The 19,672-nt window shown below is 40.3% G+C and overlaps 2 protein-coding genes across 6 annotated transcripts in view; both read left to right on the top strand.

Moving 5' to 3' along the window:
• ppp1r13bb (protein phosphatase 1, regulatory subunit 13Bb) overlaps window positions 1-9,221 on the top strand; it is a 30,097-nt gene extending 20,876 nt beyond the window's left edge. For 3 of the 5 annotated variants that reach the window (XM_046060477.1, XM_046060475.1, XM_046060474.1), the window contains 8 exons: window positions 2,647-2,780; window positions 3,037-3,487; window positions 4,307-5,091; window positions 5,173-5,325; window positions 5,408-5,541; window positions 5,684-5,850; window positions 6,114-6,313; window positions 6,906-9,221. In XM_046060477.1, coding sequence (XP_045916433.1) covers window positions 2,647-2,780; window positions 3,037-3,487; window positions 4,307-5,091; window positions 5,173-5,325; window positions 5,408-5,541; window positions 5,684-5,850; window positions 6,114-6,313; window positions 6,906-6,947 — 2,066 coding nt within the window. In that variant the 3' untranslated portion in view covers window positions 6,948-9,221. The remainder of the gene's footprint in view (window positions 1-2,646; window positions 2,781-3,036; window positions 3,488-4,306; window positions 5,092-5,172; window positions 5,326-5,407; window positions 5,542-5,683; window positions 5,851-6,113; window positions 6,314-6,905) is intronic. The other 2 variants (XM_046060478.1, XM_046060476.1) reach the window with 1 other exon arrangement.
• A 1,324-nt stretch (window positions 9,222-10,545) lies between these two features.
• On the top strand, window positions 10,546-17,095 carry LOC123978300 (tubulin alpha-1B chain-like). Its single transcript, XM_046061495.1, has 4 exons — window positions 10,546-10,696; window positions 13,880-14,102; window positions 14,917-15,065; window positions 15,879-17,095. Exons 1-4 carry the CDS (start codon window positions 10,694-10,696, stop codon window positions 16,857-16,859), a joined length of 1,356 nt encoding a protein of 451 aa, XP_045917451.1. The 5' UTR covers window positions 10,546-10,693; the 3' UTR covers window positions 16,860-17,095.
• The last annotated feature ends 2,577 nt before the right edge of the window (window positions 17,096-19,672 follow it).

The following is a 19,672-nucleotide window of genomic DNA, read 5'->3' as shown; positions in this document are numbered from 1 at the left end:
TGGCAGTACTAAAGCTGCGTTCACACCGAAAGCGAATTTCATATTCGCCTCGCTTTACTCGCACGAGTTTGACCGCTGGACATTTTGAGTGTTCCCACACAACGCGTTTTAAGCGAATAAATACAGCCTGTGGATACTACTGCTATATGAACCCAAAGTAAGTCTTTTGCTGTGATTTAATTGCAATAAACGGATCAAACTGATGCCGAAATAACTACAATATAATGCAGTTTTGTTAGACATATGAATTCATGCTTTGTCAGGTCTGTCAGCAAGTCAGCAGGACAACAACTTTTAAAATGTTTGTATTCTGAAAGGAGTTCAGATCGACCAGGGCTATGCTATGCTAACCTGTTCATACTAAAGTACAATGATAGCTGAAATAAAGTTAGACACATTTTCTGAACTCACCAGGTAGTTCAACTTCCTCGCTTTCTTTTTTCCAAGTAATGACCAGCTTTGTCCAGTTTTTATATAAAAATTAAGTAGTAGTCCAGCAGAACTCTGGTGCCATCCGACGCTAACAACAACAGTGGAACCGGATGTGCACGGCAGCTGAAGATAAATCAAGTTGTAATTCCAAAAACTAAAGTAAAAAGCTAATTTAACAAAAGCAGTTAACTCTGAGCTCCTCCCGCGGGTAAACGGCGTAGTTGTCAGAGCAGAATCCAGACAGAAAACGGGTGTTTATTTTTCCGAAAGCTGTAGCGCTACTCCCCGTACACTTCCCCGTTCTTTAGCAGCTCCTCTTCGGCCTGCGGATTGTCATTACACCACTCGGCAGGTCCTCTCCAAATAATACGCTCTGAAGCCGCCGGTGACGTTTGGACAGTCTCACCGCTGATAGGCTTTCGCAACATCGCGTCAAGCGAATTTTTCGCCCAAGTTGAAAAATTTGAACTCGCGTGAAACGGCGAATGTCGCGACAAACGCCTCATTTGCGCCGCCTGGAGAGAATTTGCATCTTTGCATTGACTTTGTATGTAATCAAGCCGCCCAAAACGCTGGATTCGCTTTCGGTGTGTATGCACCTTTAGTCAGCATCCCTTTATCTTCTACTATATTGCAAGTTTGTTAGTATTTACTAAATGTATCTGAATTAAAGCACTACATGACTAAATACATGCACACTGTAGCAAAGTACTAATGCAGATATATTCATTGCCATCATTACTGTGAAGCAAAGGCTCAGGATTTTTGTCCTATTGATCAACAGCCCCTCTTAAAACATTTGGTTGTTGTTGTTTTTTATGGTGTTTTTGATAGATTTTACTTTAAGATGTAAGACGGACAACTTGCAAATCTTTTTGTGCAAGAAAAAAAAAATGTTGTGATGTGCCAGATGTGTGTAGCCACATCGATTTTTAACAGAAAATGGAAATTTTGAGAATTAAATAACTGACCATAAATAGTTAGTGTCTCCCGGAAAACCCAGCTAATATAAGAGACTATGCTGGGTGGGCCTCGGACACTCTCCGGGGGCCCCGGGCATGCACCCCTGGAAGAAAAATTTGTACATTTTAAAGTTAAATGCATTAATTTGGTACAGTATCTATGAAGAACTTTGTACGCTTGTGAACTATGTTGTGCTCTAATAAACTATTTGATCATAAACTTATTGTAGAGCTATAAATGGTGATGAAACAGCAACAAAAGTCAACAAACTTAATGTTTTTCCAAAAACTCTAAATCAAAGAATAGAAAATAGAAAGGAAATTCCCTTACATGATGTTGTTTTTTTTTACTTATAATGGACAGATATGTATATGTATAATATGTTTTATACTTTCAGTGAATTTAATCCGATTAATTTTATTTCCATACTGTATAGATACCTTATTTTGAAAACCGGGCGTTCTCACATTTGTATCCTCGGGCTAAATTCATTAAGTCCGATCAGAGTCCGACCCAATTTGATAATAATGTCAAAGTGTGCGAGCTTACAGTAGTTCGGAGCAGTGGCACAAAAAACAACTTTAGAGATCTGAAATGTAATTATGAGATGTGTAAAAAATATTTTCGGTTCATTTTGAAACTATGGCGGAGCAAATTAGACTATGGCAGGGCGCCATGGTTTGTATATGGGAAAGGCCTCAGGTCAGTGTGTATTTAGGGTTTGAAGTAAATGGTACATGAAGCCATTTCTCTGAAAAACAATTTCTTTTCTTCCGTGACCTCTGGTAATATACATAATAGAGAATTTGATTTTTAGAGAACTGGTTTGATTCTTCCATTATCTTTGCTTAGACATGTGAAAGATGCTGAATTCATATTAACAAAAAGGCAACAAGGAATCTGTTTGAATATCTCTTAATGGTGTCTGGTTAATAGGATAGGTTTCTCAAAATCCTGAACCCTCCATTTAATACCAATACTGGGTCAAAATGGTACTGATACATGTGTTCTGTGTGTATAAAGGCTTATACATACATTCTATTCCACATGATGTGGTTAATCGCACATTAAGTGACACATTTCAAATAAAGAAATGAAAATGGTACCATTTAGACCTAGCTCTGGTGGACATGCTTCGTCACTACTCAGAGTTGTAAAAGAGGCTTATGCTTCTCATACCACCTCAGTCACCGGGTATGATCTTTTTTTTCTCTTTTGCAACACACTTAACTGTGTCTGTTTGTGCCCTAGCTAATGACACTGGTTGGCCTACTGTAGGCAAGACCAACACATCTCTAAAGCCTCCTGAGAGAAGAGACTCAGGGACCGATACCCAGGGCAAGAGCCCTCCCTCAGGCTCCCCTGTCACTCCAAGTGCAGAAAAGGTAGCTCTTCTAATCCCCTTTTAATCTGTGTTCATTGTTTTTGTAGCTGTTAACCTCCTGGTGTAATGTCACATCTGTAAAAAAATAAATAAATAAAAAGGTTCTATGTTTGAGATTGTGCTAGAGATAAACTGTCATAGCATCTTGATTAATAATAACCTTAGGGCAAGAAATTGAGATTTAGTCACATTTCTCTCTACAGAAGTTGTGTTTTTAAAGGTTGGATGTTGCCGTGTTATTTTATGCCTCTACACAGGTGCTAGATTCCAAAATGGCTGTGTCCTCCCCTGCCATATCCAAGCCACAGCCGCCCCCCTATGGCTCCCATCTCACCTCCGCAAACTCTGCCAGCTCCTTGGAGCGCCGCAAGGACGCACCTCCTCCCCGTCCGCTACCAGCCCCGCCAGCTCCTGCTTGGCCCCGCGTACCCCCCTCCACAGGCTCGTCCTCACAGCAGATACAGCAGCGAATCTCAGTGCCGCCAAGCCCCACCTTTCAGCCTAATGCACCACTTTTCCCCCCTGGGCTGAGTGAGCGTCTGGATCCCCCACCAGCTGTGGCAGTGCGCCCCTTCATCCCAGACAGAGGATCGCGGCCTCAGTCGCCCCGAAAGGGCCCGCCTACCATGAACTCCAGCTCCATCTATCACATGTACCTCCAGCAGGCAGCGCCAAAGAGCCAGCCACTCAAGCCTGCTCTCAAAGCAGGTAAGAGCTGGGTTTGAAGAGATTGTCAGAGAAAAATGCATTTTCATGATTGGGTAGTTTAATAGTTAAATATTGAATCATTTATTTTTATTATTTATGCTGTATATTGTCGTGTCTCTTTCAGTGTTGCTGCAACTTAAAAGATCCAGTTATGTCTTCTTGGATAAAAATGAATGGTATAGGAACCAGTCACTTCATCTTTTAGACTTTGTCTTCTCTGACCCTTCAAGGACATATATATACATACATTATACATATATAAATATGGACATAGTTACACAAAAAAATCAGAAGAAACAGAAAGTGGTCAGCAACACACAGTACAATAAAGAAGAAAACAAGAAGTTAATAAACAAGTATTCAAATATGCAAACAGGCATACTGTGGTAAATTAAAAGTAGCCGTTAGTCAGATCAGTAGTCTGTAATGTCAGAATATAGGAGAAGAAAGTTGTGGTTAACAAAAAGGAATCAACAGTTTTGACTTGTGATTTATCTTTTTACATTAGGTGTTAAGAAAAAATTTGAAACTTGTTTCAGCCTTAAATGCGAGAATTAACATGTTTTTCTCTAATTATATAATTTAAAATTGAATACCTTTTCTTTGGATTTTGTACTGTAACCAAAAAACAACAAATTTGAGGAGAATTTCTCCTCAGGCTCTGGGAAAGAGTGATGGTCAACTTTAACTGACATTTTAGACTGCCGATAATCTAACTAATCGATTAATTAAAATAATCTGACAAATGAATTGATTATCAATATATGATGATGGTGTCAGTGCCTCTATTATAATTCCACGCTGTCTGTTTGTCTCTAGTATATGGGAAGCCGGTTCTCCCTCCCAGCTCAACACCCCCCTCGCCCCTTCCTTTCGTCCAGGCGGGAGGGGCCTTCCCATTACTCCAAGGCCAACCCAGTGGCGAAGACACTTTTGAGGGAGAATTTGATGAGTTCTTCCAGGCCCCAGAGCCCTCAGCGCCTCCTCCCAGTGTGGAAAACATCCCACGACCACTCAGCCCCACTAAGCTAACACCCATGGTGCACTCCCCGCTGCGTTACCAAAGTGACGCTGATCTTGAGGTGCTCCGTAAAAAGCTGGCCAACGCTCCGAGGCCGCTTAAGAAGCGCAGCTCCATCACAGAACCAGAGGGCCCCAGTGGACCCAACATCCAGAAACTGCTCTATCAGAGGTTCAACACTCTAGCAGGAGGCATAGAGGGAAACGGAGTCAGTGGAACAGGAGTTGGCAGCAGTGCAGGTAATGGAACACCTTTTTATCAGCCAGCTAATCCTCCTGGATATCTGGGAGGCGACTCTGTGGCTGATACAGACAATGGCAACCTCCCATCTGAGACGCCGCTACCGCCACCACCGGGGGCAGAGGAGCCGGGCTCTGAGGCTCTAGCTCCATCTACTGACGCTAATGACAACGAGCCGCTGCCCTTGCCGCCAGAAGGCCTGGGGGATCCTGCTGAAGCAGAGGGGCCAGAGGAGGACGACGACAACAACAACAACGTGGGAAGCTCTGAGGCGTCACTGCCCAGCCCTGTCCCGGAGGTCACCACTCAAGAAGAAAGCGGCACGGCGGTATCGCAGCCGCTGGTGAGAGATGCATACACACAGACTTGTTATTACATTTAGTTAAATTTTCAAAGTTTTAAATTCCTCTCTTTATCGTGACAGGAGAAGCGCACAAACCTGAAGAAGCCGAACTCTGAGCGCACAGGCCACGGCTTCAGGGTGAAGTTTAACCCTCTGGCCCTCCTGCTGGATGCCTCACTGGAGGGAGAGTTTGACCTTGTCCAGAGGATCATCTATGAGGTATGTCGCGACTGTGTGAGTATACTTTACTTATTTATTTAAATTTGCATGTACGCTAAGCACTCATCTTTTCATCTGGGGCCTTCTTTTTTTCCAGGTGGAGAATCCTAGCACCCCTAATGATGAGGGCATCACACCCCTGCACAATGCAGTGTGCGCAGGACATCACCACATAGTCAAGTTCCTTCTGGATTTTGGTGTGAACGTCAACGCTGCAGACAGTGATGGATGGTGAGTCCAAGCTCTCCGACACAGGAGAGCTGGACGATGACGCGCTTAGAAATACATTTTGTTCAGTTTGATTTTACTGATTTGCCGTTGTACCCTTTTTTGTTTATCGTGTTTGTTTTCCTGTTTGTGTTTGCTGGGACAGGACTCCGCTTCACTGTGCCGCCTCCTGCAACAGTGTCCATCTCTGCAAGTTGTTGGTTGAGTCGGGGGCTGCCATCTTTGCCAGCACCATTAGTGATGTGGAGACTGCTGCGGACAAATGCGAAGAAATGGAAGAGGGCTACATCCAGTGCTCCCAGTTTCTATACAGTGAGAAGCAATCAGTCTTGTGTAGCGTTCACAAGTGTAACTCTGAAAAGACTAGTTCACTTAAAAATAAAACATTTGTCATTATAGCCCCAATTCAGTCAGTCCAAATGTCATTGAGGTTTGTACAAACACGTAGCAAATCAGACCGGGTGCTTGTACGGCATTTGGTTTTAACAACTTGGGATTACTTTATCTATAAAGATATTGATTTGATCCAATATCATTGTTAGATTAATATTAACAGATTGGACTCTCTCTTGCAGGCGTTCAGGAGAAGCTGGGTGTGATGAACAAGGGGACGGTGTACGCACTGTGGGATTACAAAGCTCAGAATCCGGATGAGCTGGCGTTCAGCGAGGGGGACGCCATCACTGTTCTCCGACGACAGGACGACAGTGAAACGGAGTGGTGGTGGGCGCGACTTGAGGACAACGAGGGCTACGTGCCCCGCAACCTGCTGGGGGTAACAACAAAATACATTATTTGTCACACATGTCTCACCAATATGTTTAACTTAACTTGCCACAGGTAGGACAAATTATTAGTGCTTGGCACTTCTTCTCCGCTGTGTTCTTATATGTTTGTTCAGATTTTCTGTAGAGCTGAAATAAGAGGATTTATTGATCAGTCGATGGACAGGAAACAAATTAACTACTTTTTATGGATGGTTAATTGTTTGCGTAACGCTTTTTCAGGAGTAACTTAGGCTGAAAAGCAGTGTTTCACTTTCTGGTTGAACATTTCAAGACTATTTGACCTCTGAAAGAAGGCATATTCATTGATAATGAAAATAACAGTTAGTTGCAGCCCTAAATGACGGTACGACCTGTTCTAATGATTGACTTTACCCATTTGCTAATCACTGCTTAAATATTAAGTCAGTGAATCTGGTGTGATGTCCAGCTCGAATCATGGGGTACAAAGGTTTTAGATAAGGCACTGAAAAGACAAATGCATAACTGTACTAATGATGTCAGTGACAAAGTACTTGAAAACAAACATGAGCATGTCAAATTAGTGAACGTTTCCCCTCTTTCTGTTTGTTTTCTCTGCAGCTCTATCCTAGGATCAAGCCTCGTCAGCGCTCCCTAGCGTAGTGTCTCACTCCGTTGACCTCTAACAGCTGGACTTGTGACAAAACCAAGAGCAGAGAACAAAGGAGCCTGGCGCTCCGTCTTCTCCCCTGTGGCCATAACCTCCCCCGGCCTTGTGCTTCTCACAAAATCCTTTTTTTTTTTTTTCTGAAGCAGTGGGCACCGAACTGCGACACACATATTTATATCTGCACACACGTAGACTCACTCACTCACACACACTCAATTAAACACAAGCACTCCAAAATCTCTTAAACCACTCCATCCTGACACCCCCATCACCACCACCTTTGTTCAACCTACTGCTCTGTCATTGTCCCAACTTGATTTTACCCAGATTCAGTGTCTGCTCTGTATCAGACATCAACTAAAGAATAAAACACTAACCCTTGTCTCAGTATTATAATTACAGTGTTCACACTTCATTTTCATCTCCCTAATGAGCTCTATAGTGGCACTGCAGTAAATGGTGACTGGAAAATCATCTCTAAGGGTGAGAAAGTGCTGATTTATGTTAGTGAAATGTAATTTCAGTTCTAAGACATTACTTGGGCTGTTATGCCAATTTGATCTCCTTTCACAAAGAAACACTAACACAGAAAAATGTGCTCTTGTTTGATTTTGCTGTAGTCCAACCACCAAAGATGAAAATAGATTTAACTCTTTTAATTCTGTTACTCCCTAAAACCTTGCAGAATTTTTAAGAAGATCTTTAAGTGAGATAATCTATTGGGTTGCTGCTATCACTAATGATTAACAGCTCCCACCATTAAAAGTCCTTCTAGATATTGTCATGGTATTAAGTCCTCAGTATTAACTACACAGGCCAGTCAGAACAAATCCGTGTTGAAGCAAAGATGTATATAGATTGACAGCTCATGTCGTCATGAATCGCTTGTCAAGAACATTGTTGCAAGACATTTTTATTCATTCACTGTCATCTGTTCAGAATCTGGATGCAAGGCTAATGTGGACCTGTAGCAACAGCATCAATAACCTGTAACCAAGTACCAAATTTTTTTCTGTAATGTGAGATCCCAAGACGTATCAAGCTCTGTTCAAATGAACATTTAAAATATTTACTCAGAGTTTGTATTTTTGCTAGTCTGATTATCCCTGAAATGAACAGCTTGTTTGCTGCTATATTTTCACGGAAATGGGTAAAGAACAGTGTTTTGCTTTACCGAAAAAGGTTGCCAAATTGAGAAGTGCAACATCTGTAGAGTGTGTATAAAAGTTATACATGCAAAAGATCTCTGGAAGAAAGTATTGCAGGAATAAGGAAAATGGTAAATGGTAGTTTTATAGTTTTTAATTCCACAGTGGGGAGGCAGGAAAGAATCTGCTACACAGAGACAAAGATGTCAATTTTGCCATATACTTTAATATTGAATAAGTAATTTACATTCTGTATAGTGATTCTAATTAATCCAGACATTTAGAAAAAGTTGGACCTCACTTCAGAGAGCCACTTTTTCTGACTTCTAGCACTTGTAATTTAACTTGACAAGACCTGCAAGCAGTATCTCTATGTGAAAAGTAAATTAAAAGTATTGAATCCAGACACTGCACATCACTGAAATCATCAGCCAGACCATCATGCCCCCAACTTGACAAAGTTAACACTCAATTTTAATAACCTTTTTTTCTACTTGCTTCAAAGTAGGTCTGTGGTCATCTTACCATTGCAGTTGTTTTTCTGTGGCTTTGACAAACCCCACTTGAAACACTTAATCTCAGGACCAACATGGTGCTGCTGACACTGTTCCACCACTAAACTAGTGATCATCGTTCTATTTTCATTCTCAAAAAACATCACCTTTGTTTGAGCAGCAAACAAAACAAAAGAGAAAGTCCAAATTTACAGGACAGCCATGGGCATAAATTATTAATAGATGAAGAGACCGTTATTGTGGCTGAACTATAAATGAGAAATTCAGACTTTAAATTCGCTTGAGACAATCCTGAATTTGCCCAGGTCTCTTCCTCCAGCTGCCCCCTTTCAGGTACACCATTCCAGTAACACTATCATACATTTGTTATCTGTCACATCATTGAACACCTAGAGTCCATCAACTTGTTCTGAACCTTGAGTGACTGAGTGTTATGCCAAGTGTGCTAGTGGCCCAGGCTTTATCATGATTTAACCTGTACATAGTGTGAGGAGATGTGTAATATGTCTGTTTGCTGTATGGACAAGTGGGCTTTCTGTATAAACGCTGTACTCACACATTCAACTCTGTAAATGTCAACAATAAAACAGAAGCTCTGGCATGACGAATGTCTTTCATTGTCGTATCAGCAAAATAATGCTAACAGTGCAGTGTTAAATTTAATGAAATTTGTAAAAGAATGTTTGCTTCCCCTTTTCTATAATAACATGATCATGAGGCAGGACCATCCATGGTGGATTTAGGATTTACTGATGAGCTGCTGTAATTTGAGAAATTTGAGCTACTAAGGTAGAAGGTTTATTTGTGATATTACAAAGGTTGTAAAGTGAAATAAAGTTGTTTTTTTTGGGGGGGGGGGGGGGGGTTATGGCAGCAGTAACTTCCATATCTCTTTTCCCAAAAGGCAGCAGGGTGAACCGGCTGTGGCTGGGGTGGGTACTGTCTTTTAATATCCTTTAGGCTCTACGTAGGCACCTCACCGATTTCACTGATCCTCAGGAGATGGGTACTGCTGATCTTCTGAGCAGTTTTTATCACCCGCTGTAAAGCCCTCCTGTCCTGGGCCGTGCACATCCAAAGCCAGTTTGTGATGTTTCCAGTCAGGATGCTTTCTATTGTTCTGTAAAAGCGGACAAGAACTTGGCACAGGAAACTTCACAACAGATTTCTCTCCATGTCAGGGTTTGCAGTCTTAGGTGTACAGCATGAACAGGGGCAACTGGGAATGAGCACCAAATGTTAACAAGGGCGAGTTCAGCGCCGACAAAAGGTTTATTCCAACGGAAACAGTGGCGCCTTGAACATCCTGCTGTGTACGCAAGCGTACTGCATTTCACTGCCTTTTTAACACCGTTGTGTTTATAAACTTGTCGCAGCTGATTGGGTAACACCTGAGACACGCCCACCAAACAGGAGAAAACATAACTCAAAGCCCGTTGCAGAACGTTGCGCAAGTTTGCAAGGAAACATGTCGTTCAATCCGAAAACGTCGCTAACCGGTGCAAAACGTTTTGAGATTGAAGTCACCCCAAATGTTTTCATGTTGCGGTCCCCCAATTACATCGAGCCTCTATGTGGGGACCATAGACCGTTGGGGCCAAGTATATCCAGTAGTCTAACTATACAGAGGTAAACATATTAAAGGTCCTTAAAAAGTAAAATAAGTATGTCAAAAATTCAAAAAGGAAATAAATACAGTTTTGAGCTCAATGACTTGAATTGAATCTATATAGTATATCATATCACTTTTGAATATAATAAGCTAAGTCAGTAAATGCACATATGAATTAGATATCTGGCAAGTAAAAAAAAAAAACGATTACGGTTTATAATTTTAAAATTATATTTAATTTGAAAGTATACAAGATGACAGTTAGTATGTTTAACCAATAGGAAATAAGTTAATGTGGCATTCGACCAATCGGATTCAAGGTCTATCCCCGTGTAAACCAGTATAAAAACTCAAGTCTCAGAGGATTGACGAATAGGCCGCTACTATCTCGGGGAGATATCAAGTATTACCTCATATTTTCTAAAGCAACGGTTATATAACGCTTCCTGAAAACCTGAATAAACATGGTGAGTATGTAGTAGTTTTCTCTTGTTTATTTTTGAAAATTGTATTGGTCGTATGTAGTAGCCCACATTACTGTTAACGCTAGATATAAATGTAACTTAAGTTGACGTGACTGAATCGGTGTTAGCGTTAGCGAACGTTAACGGTCAGAGGTTTAGCACCAAGCTAACGTTAGGTAACGTTAACGTTATCTGAAAAGTCTTGGTGGAGGAGGGCAGTGAACAGTTTACTTAACCAAGTTTCATGCCAATCTTAATTGGGGTTTTTTGTACATAAGGTGTAATTTACCTTATTTGGATTGTAATGTTTTAAAAGGTAACACCGCAGACCTGAACTAACGTTAGAATTCTCAACTGTCAACGGTTCTCAGTGGTAATGTTAACCCTTAATGTTAGAAAAAATCCGGTCCTCTGTTTTATCAGTATAATGATGATTATACAGGACTTCCTTGTAAAAGAGACTGCATCGCAATGGGACATTTCCTGTTTAAATAAAGGTTTATATAAAATTACATTAATTATACTTGTAAGTACAAGGGTAATTCGTTAGTCTGTAACTGTAACTTAACATTACTTTAGTAGTATTGAGATGGACAGAGCACCGGGCTGAGCTAACTTTCCCTTGCTCAAATTATCACAACCCACCCTAAACCTAAATGTCTTTATTGAGCCAATTTTGTTATATTTGTTGAAATTCTCTGTACTCCTAACCGCAATCAATAAACCAAATACTTAGACACATGAAAATGAAATAAAATAACTGTATCTATGGCTGTCCGCCACCAATCATTTCATTTGGTTGCCTAGCAACGCTGGAGAACCAGGCGGGAAACTGCTAGATTTTGCAATAACGTCCGGCTGCGGACTCTAGCACCGCTCACGCCACGCCCCTCCCGGTACAGTCTGTAATGACTGGCTGTAGCCGCAGCACCTTTCTGTATGGTCTGTTTTGCACAGGGCATACTTATTCCCGCCCAATTTGCACCACGCATTTGTGGACATTGTAGTTCTGAGTTGACAGCATATATAAAAATATAATAATTAATTTAATATTAACCTCCAATAATACTACATATATATTTTTAAAATTAAACTCCAATCTTGATATGCATGTTTCCACAACAGTGAAAGCTGGATATTAAAGGCTGGCAGTATCAACAGTTAACAGTCCCATTGCATGTTGTCATATTAAGCAGGCACAAATAGAAAAACCAAAGACAATAACACAACCAGCATGACTGGTGCATCTGTTTATTGAGGATGTACACAAATGTTACATATAAAATGAATAAAACAGAATAAAATACCACAATATAATAAAATAAGATTAAAAAAACAACAACAGAACAATAAAAAATGTAGGTGAGGATATTAATAGAAACATAAAACTTTGGACTAACATGAGTATTTTTAAAATGATCAAAAACTCAGTTTTAAATGACTTGAGATCAACGATGTTACAGTAAATCTTTGTTTACCAGATGTGGATATAATCTGACACTTTTACCAACACTCCTGATCCTGCCAGTCTGGATAAAATACTGTATTTGATGGGGTTAAACGATTCATCGATTAAATTTATTATTTCGATTACTAAAAAGCTTCATTTAATCCATATAACTTTATAGCACACTGTTTTGCATGGACATTTATTACTGTCGCACATCGCACTTACGCTGTGTGAACACCATGTGACGAAGAAGACTGTCCAAAGTATGGGATTATTTCAAGCTAAAAGAAAACAACAAATCTGTAATGTTACAGTCCATCCACCGTAGAAGAAACTTATGTGGCCTACCGCAACAGCACGACGGCATAATGTTACAGTCTGTCGTGAGTTTGTATTGTAACGTCACAGTCATGGGTTAACTGGGTGCAACTTAGTATAACTTAAATAGCACTTGAAGTGTTATTTTTGTGTTAGTCTCTTTAAGAGACTATGGTGGGTGGACCTCGGACCCAATATGGGGGTCTGGGGGCATGCCCCCCTGTAGAAAATTTGCAATTTTAAATGCATTATTTTGGTGCAAAATTAAGAGGCTATCTATGAATAACTTTGCACTCTTGTAAACAATGTTGTGCTCTAGTAATCTATTTGATCATAAACCCATTGTATAGCTATAAATGGTGATGAAACAGCAACAAAAGTCAACAAATGTATTTAATGTTTTTCCAGCAACCCCAAATCAAAGAATAGAATAAGTAATTTTCCTAACATTTTATTGTTGTTGTTGTTGTTTTTACTTTTAATGGACACATGTAATATGTTTTATACTTTCTGTGAATATGATATAATCCAATTAATATTAATTCCATACTGTATAGACACCTTATTTTGACATCTGTATCCTCGTGCTAAATTCATCAAGTCTGACCCAGTTTGATAAATTATGTTGTATGCGGTTCTCTGTCGCGTAACATGAAGACTTCACAGCCTCTCTTCTGGTTGGACTCTCATACTGCAAGACTTGTCTTTGTAAAAAGAGAAACTGTCTGGAGTCGCTAACCTGCCTGTCAGCTCGAGCTGGTCCGTTGCAGTTACCATAAAGGCTTTAATACGTGTGCACTCCAAATTTATGTGCAGCTAGCTCAATCGCCTTCTCACAAACGAGTGATAGAAACAGACCGTTAAGGTTACTGTAGTTACCTCAAAAGAAAGTGGTTGTCTGAAGTCGGATGTGTGTGAGCGTGCGACCTTACAGCAGGTCGGAGCAGCTCCCACAAAACACAACGTTAGAGGTCTGAAACGTTATTTTGAGGTGTAAAAATATTTTTGGTTCAGACTATGGCGGAGCATATTAGACTGTGGCGGGCCGCCACGGTCTCGTTAATTAATGGGAAACACTGCACTTGGGTGATTTTTTTGCCGCCAAGCAGAAGTAGTTCTTAACGATGCATCAATGAATCAATGAAATAATCTGTAGAAGCTTCGAGTACTAAAATTATCGTTAGCTGCAGCTCTAATTTCCATTTGCCCATTGAGGTTCTGGATTGAGGTCCTTCATGTTTTCTGCAGCCAGGAGTGGAGTGTCTTGCTTTATTTTGTTGGTAAATGAAAATGCTGCATGTATCAGGTGACGTGTGTTTTTTTTAATTTCCATTTAATATTGCCATAGCTCTTAAACTGTCTTCAATATGCGATGAGTAGTCAAGCTAAATGTTAAAAAAACTCTTTGTTTCCCCCAGCGTGAGTGTATCTCAGTGCACGTGGGTCAGGCTGGTGTCCAGATTGGCAATGCCTGCTGGGAGCTTTACTGCCTGGAACATGGGATCCAGCCTGATGGACAGATGCCCAGTGACAAGACCATTGGAGGAGGAGATGATTCATTCAACACCTTCTTCAGTGAGACTGGAGCTGGAAAGCACGTCCCCAGAGCTGTTTTTGTGGACCTGGAGCCCACTGTCATCGGTAAACTCTTCAGTGTTTCCCATTAATTAATTATTAAGCTAGCCGCGCCTACATTTGGAGTGCACACGTATTAAAGCCTTTCTGATAAATTCACTGAAACAGACCAGAGTGAGCTGACAGGCAGGTTAGCGACTTTATCCTGTCAGTTTCTCTCTTTACAAAGACAAGTGTTGCTATATGAAAGTCCTACCTGAAGAGAGGCTATGAAGTCTTCATGTTACGCGATATGAGAACCAGATGCAACATTATTATCAAATTGGGTCGGACTCTGGTCGGACTTAATGAATTTAGTCCGAGGATACAAATGTGAGAACGCCTTTCAAAATAAGGTATCTATACAGTATGGAAATAAAATGAATTGGATTAAATTCACAGAAAGTATAAAACATATTACATGTGTCCATTAAAAGTAATAAAAAAAACCCCAACAATAACATGTTAGGGAAATTACTTTCTCTATTTTCTATTCTTTGATTTAGGGTTTTTGGAAAAACATTAAATTTGTTGACTTTCACCATTTATAGCTCTTCAATGGGTTTATGATCAAATAGTTTATTAGAGCACAACATTGTTTACAAGTGTACAAAGTTCTTCATAGATACTGTACCAAATTAATGCATTTAACTTTAAAATGTACAAAATCTTCTTCTGGGGGTGCATGCCCCCGAACCACTGAGCATGGCCGAGGCCCACCCACCATAGTCTCTTAAAATCCTGTGGGAAACACTGCTCTTTATTAGATATAGACCATAGTTGCTGCTTGATTTGAGTTCATCAAACCCTTGAGTCATTTTATGTTAACCTGTCTCCTCAGATGAGGTGCGCACTGGGACCTACCGGCAGCTGTTCCACCCTGAGCAGCTGATCACTGGCAAGGAGGATGCTGCCAACAACTACGCCCGTGGACACTACACCATCGGCAAAGAGATCATTGATCTGGTGCTGGACAGGATCCGTAAACTGGTGAGTCACTTCAGAGCCGGAGGCGTTTCTTCCTGATGAGAGGGGGAGCCTGTGATGAAATATATGATATAATTTTAAAGATTTTATGTATTAGCTATGTGACAACAGCACATGTATGCTGTGCATCAAATCACAACAAACATTATGGAGTTTACATTTGCTCCACCAGAGGACACCAAGTCATTATCCATGACAACTAATACCTCTGCCCATTTTAAGCAATGTCCTAATCATCTAATCATGCAGATGCCTCCAGTCAGTACAGTGGAGATGAATGGGATTTTGTGAAAAAATTGTAATCACATTTAATAAAATTCAGCAGAAACAGTCTTTCCAGTTACTCTTATCACATAACAAGGTCAAAAGAATTATTGGGACTATTATTCTATTATTTATTTCTGGGGGGTGGAAGAGTCTGTGGACCATCCAAAGTAGACATTGTTTCTGGTAAGATGTTTCAGTTGTTTTATTGTTTTTCTTTTTCAAATGCTGAGAGCACCACCCAGCCAAGTGACTGTGAAAAAGCTTTGACCGAGAATAACATTATAGAGAGCGACTAGTGGAAATTTCAGTGTCAACAAATGACAGCAAAGCTTTTTTTTGTCATTTGGCCAGTTCACAGATTTAATGTTTATTGGATATAGCTGATTAAATTGGCTAGCAACACTCATATAAGCTATAGATCAAATCTGAAGTTACTATTTCTTATGTTTTAATTATTAATTTGCCTTAATTCTTATGGATTTTGATCATCTAAGCTGTGTTAACTCATGTCTTATATTTGGGCGCAACGTCTTGTCTGTCTGTCCCCAGGCTGACCAGTGCACTGGTCTGCAGGGCTTCCTGGTTTTCCATAGCTTCGGAGGTGGCACCGGCTCTGGTTTTACCTCCTTGCTGTTGGAGCGTCTGTCTGTAGACTACGGCAAGAAGTCCAAGCTGGAGTTCTCCATCTACCCAGCTCCTCAGGTGTCCACTGCTGTGGTGGAGCCGTACAACTCCATCCTGACCACCCACACCACCCTAGAGCACTCTGACTGTGCCTTCATGGTGGATAACGAGGCCATCTACGATATCTGTCGCAGGAACCTGGATATTGAGCGTCCTACCTACACCAACCTCAACAGGCTGATGAGTCAGATTGTGTCCTCCATCACCGCCTCCCTTCGTTTTGACGGTGCTCTTAATGTTGATCTTACAGAGTTCCAGACCAATTTAGTGCCATATCCCCGCATCCACTTCCCTCTGGCCACCTATGCCCCTGTCATCTCTGCTGAGAAGGCCTACCATGAGCAATTAACAGTGGCAGAAATCACCAACGCCTGCTTTGAGCCATCCAATCAAATGGTAAAATGTGACCCTCGTCACGGCAAATACATGGCTTGCTGCCTTCTGTACCGTGGAGATGTGGTGCCCAAAGATGTCAATTCTGCCATTGCCACCATTAAGACCAAGCGCACCATCCAGTTTGTGGACTGGTGCCCCACTGGTTTCAAGGTTGGCATCAACTACCAGCCGCCCACTGTCGTTCCTGGTGGAGATCTGGCTAAGGTCCAGAGGGCTGTGTGCATGCTGAGCAACACCACTGCTATTGCAGAGGCCTGGGCTCGGCTTGACCACAAGTTTGATCTTATGTATGCTAAGCGTGCTTTTGTTCACTGGTATGTAGGTGAAGGTATGGAAGAGGGAGAGTTTTCGGAAGCCAGAGAGGACATGGCAGCTCTGGAGAAGGATTATGAGGAGGTTGGAGTTGACTCCGTTGAGGGTGAAGGAGAGGAGGAGGGTGAGGAGTATTAAAAAAGAACAAAGCCACTGCTTAAATGGGAAACAGTTTGTTCCAGTGTGCTCTAATTATAATCCAAGGTTTGTCTTATAAAATACCAGTTTGGTCATGTTCTGAATAACATTTCTGAAAATGTAAGTTTGGATGTTCCAAAGAAGGCTTTTTAAAATATAATTAATTCCAGTATCTAATGTTTTGTCTATCAAACCTGTCATTTTGAGAATTGAATAAAGTTCATGTGGCATGTGAAGTTGAGTCTTTGGTCAATACAAATTTTGCTTGTATTAAAAATAGTATTTAATTTAATTATTAAATGCTATTTGAGATAAATGTTTTGGTTTGTAGTTTAACCATAAAGTTAAAAAGCATGAGCCAACAGTGGACACAGTCTAAACCAGTGGTTGTCAAAGTGGGGTCCTTGAGGGGGTTCTAGGGGATCCCTAGCAAAAAGGGGAATACTTCATTTTCATTATAATTCTGTCCATAAGTAGCACAGTGACAGAATGTTTGACTATTTTGGTCATAGGTTTCATACACTATAATAAAACATCTAAAAGCAAAAATCCTATCAGATGGGGAACCCTGGGACAAAATCTTATCAAATGGGGGTCCATGGTCTAATTTGTGTTTAGGGGTCCCTGATGTGAAAAAGAACCGCTGGTCTAAACTACTTTAAAAATGCACATTAATGATTTACCTGTAATATATTGCACAATAAATCTACATTTAATGCAAAACTCCTGAACAAAAGTATTACAGAATAAAAATACTAGCATTTGAGCGATGACACTATATAAATCAGAAAGGTGTTGTGGTCTATATTGTATCCCAGTAATGAAGGGCCCCTGAAATGTCTGAAAGCCAGCAGATGTGCCATACTTGCAGACTGAACAAACCAAAAATGTCCCCGGATTTAATTTCAGAAATCTGTTTACCTTATACTTGCTGCATTTCAAGCCCAAAGCTTCTGGTCTTTTTTTGGCACAAATAGAAAAAAATCCTCACAGCTTCACAAGGCTTTACCATCACCAGCGGCCGCTCCCTCTCCTTTCAGTGCTTCACACTTCCACCTCCCTCTTTGGCACTCAGTTATTCTCATTACATAAGTACAAGCAGCCTCCAAGGACAGAGAAGTAGCCTGGAGGGTCAATAATCTCATGATCTTTAAAACCTGATATTCATAAAGTTACCTCACAGTCTCTAGATCTATGGTGATTGTAGAATAATGTGAGAAACCTTGGTTATTAAATGGTTTTACATTAATGTTACCTAAAGGTTAACCATCAAAGAATGGACGTTTGCTAAAGTTAACTGTGAGCTAGTGTAAAACACTAAGCTAGGTATTCTAGAAAAGTCAGGCCAGTTAACCAAGTTTCATGTTTTATAGAATATGTTAATTGTAATTTTGTAAGTCACGTGTAACGTTAGCTTGATTTGATTTGAGATGTTTTCTGATTAATGGACATATATAGTAATGTAGTTAAAGTTTTGCCTGCCTGTAAGAAATGCCAGCTGTTACACAAAATGGTGGACTTAACCAGAATTCTCAGCAGTCAAGGGTTCTCCAGAAGATAGATGATAATTTTAAAAGACTGCAAGGTTAATCTTATAAGTATTTTATCTCAGAGGTATGACAGAATATTAAGTGGAATAGGATAAAAGTGTCTACTTAGTTGTAACAAATTGAAATATCATTTGGCTTTGAAAGTCATTCATTGTATGTAGACCTGAGGCAAGTGAATTTAATGCCCTGTCTATATATAGGCCTATACACTATATGGATATTTACACTGGTTGTAATGTATTATGACCATAATTAGGCAGTAAAATTTGTAAAAGGTAATTTGTAAATTTAACCACTTTTTGAAATGCACAAAAACTAAATTGTAACATTAATTTAAACAGACCGAAGATCAGTGATGTTGCAGTTTCAGTATTTTTGTTTACCAGATTTGGACATGAACTGAGTAGGCTGCTACTACTGACCCTGCAAGTCTGTTGGATAAAATACATGATAATCTCTCAGCAATTGGCACAGCTGAGGTCAAATTATTTCCAGTATCACTGAGGTTCTAGATTAAGGTCCTTCATGTTGTCTGCAGCAAGGTCTGTTTTGCTTTATTTAGAGAGTAAATGAAAATGTATCATGTATCAGGTAATTTCAAGGTGTGTTTTTTTTCTTGCCATTGAATCCAGCCACTCTTTAGTTGTCTTCAACATGTGATGAGTAATCTAGTTTAACCTTACAAATTGCCTTTGATCTGGTGCTGGACAGGAACCACAAACTGGCGAGTCACTTCAGAGCCGGAGGAGTTTCTTCCTGTGATGAAATATATCATATCATTTCAAAACATTGGTGATTTAGTAATGTGACAACAGCACATGTATGCTGTGCAGCAACTCACAACAAACATTATGCAGTTTACCTTTGCTCCACCAGAGGACACCAAATCATTATCCATGACAACTAATATCTCTGTTTTTTCAGTGATATTCTAGTCATCTAGTCATGCAGATAGTTTTGCTTGCATGTTTCCAGGTTTTGAGATTTCTGCCTCCAGTCTTTAAAGTGGTGATGAATGGAGTTTTGTGAAAAATTGAAATCACATTTGATAAAAATTTGGCAGCAGCATCTCTTTCCAGAAACAGTTTTCTTGAAATGTTATCTTACAGAAACAACAGCGTTAACATTTGTAATTTAAAAACACCAGTCACTCTAGTGTAGCTATGCCTTACCTCACCCCATTGTGTTTGTTTGTTCAATATTTGAGTTTTACACAAAACTAGACTCTGTGGTAAAAATATAACTAGTAGTCACAGTTACCTG

Source organism: Micropterus dolomieu, linkage group LG10 (genome assembly GCF_021292245.1).
Source record: "Micropterus dolomieu isolate WLL.071019.BEF.003 ecotype Adirondacks linkage group LG10, ASM2129224v1, whole genome shotgun sequence".
Classification (NCBI taxonomy): domain Eukaryota; kingdom Metazoa; phylum Chordata; class Actinopteri; order Centrarchiformes; family Centrarchidae; genus Micropterus; species Micropterus dolomieu.
This window is presented reverse-complemented; position numbering and strand designations above follow the sequence as displayed.

Excerpts from the sequence above, each read along its gene's own strand:
- LOC123978300 (XM_046061495.1), top strand. Across the intron at positions 14,103-14,916 it reads CCTGGAGCCCACTGTCATCG|ATGAGGTGCGCACTGGGACC; the intron begins GTAAACTCTTCA and ends CTGTCTCCTCAG. Across the intron at positions 15,066-15,878 it reads TGGACAGGATCCGTAAACTG|GCTGACCAGTGCACTGGTCT; the intron begins GTGAGTCACTTC and ends GTCTGTCCCCAG.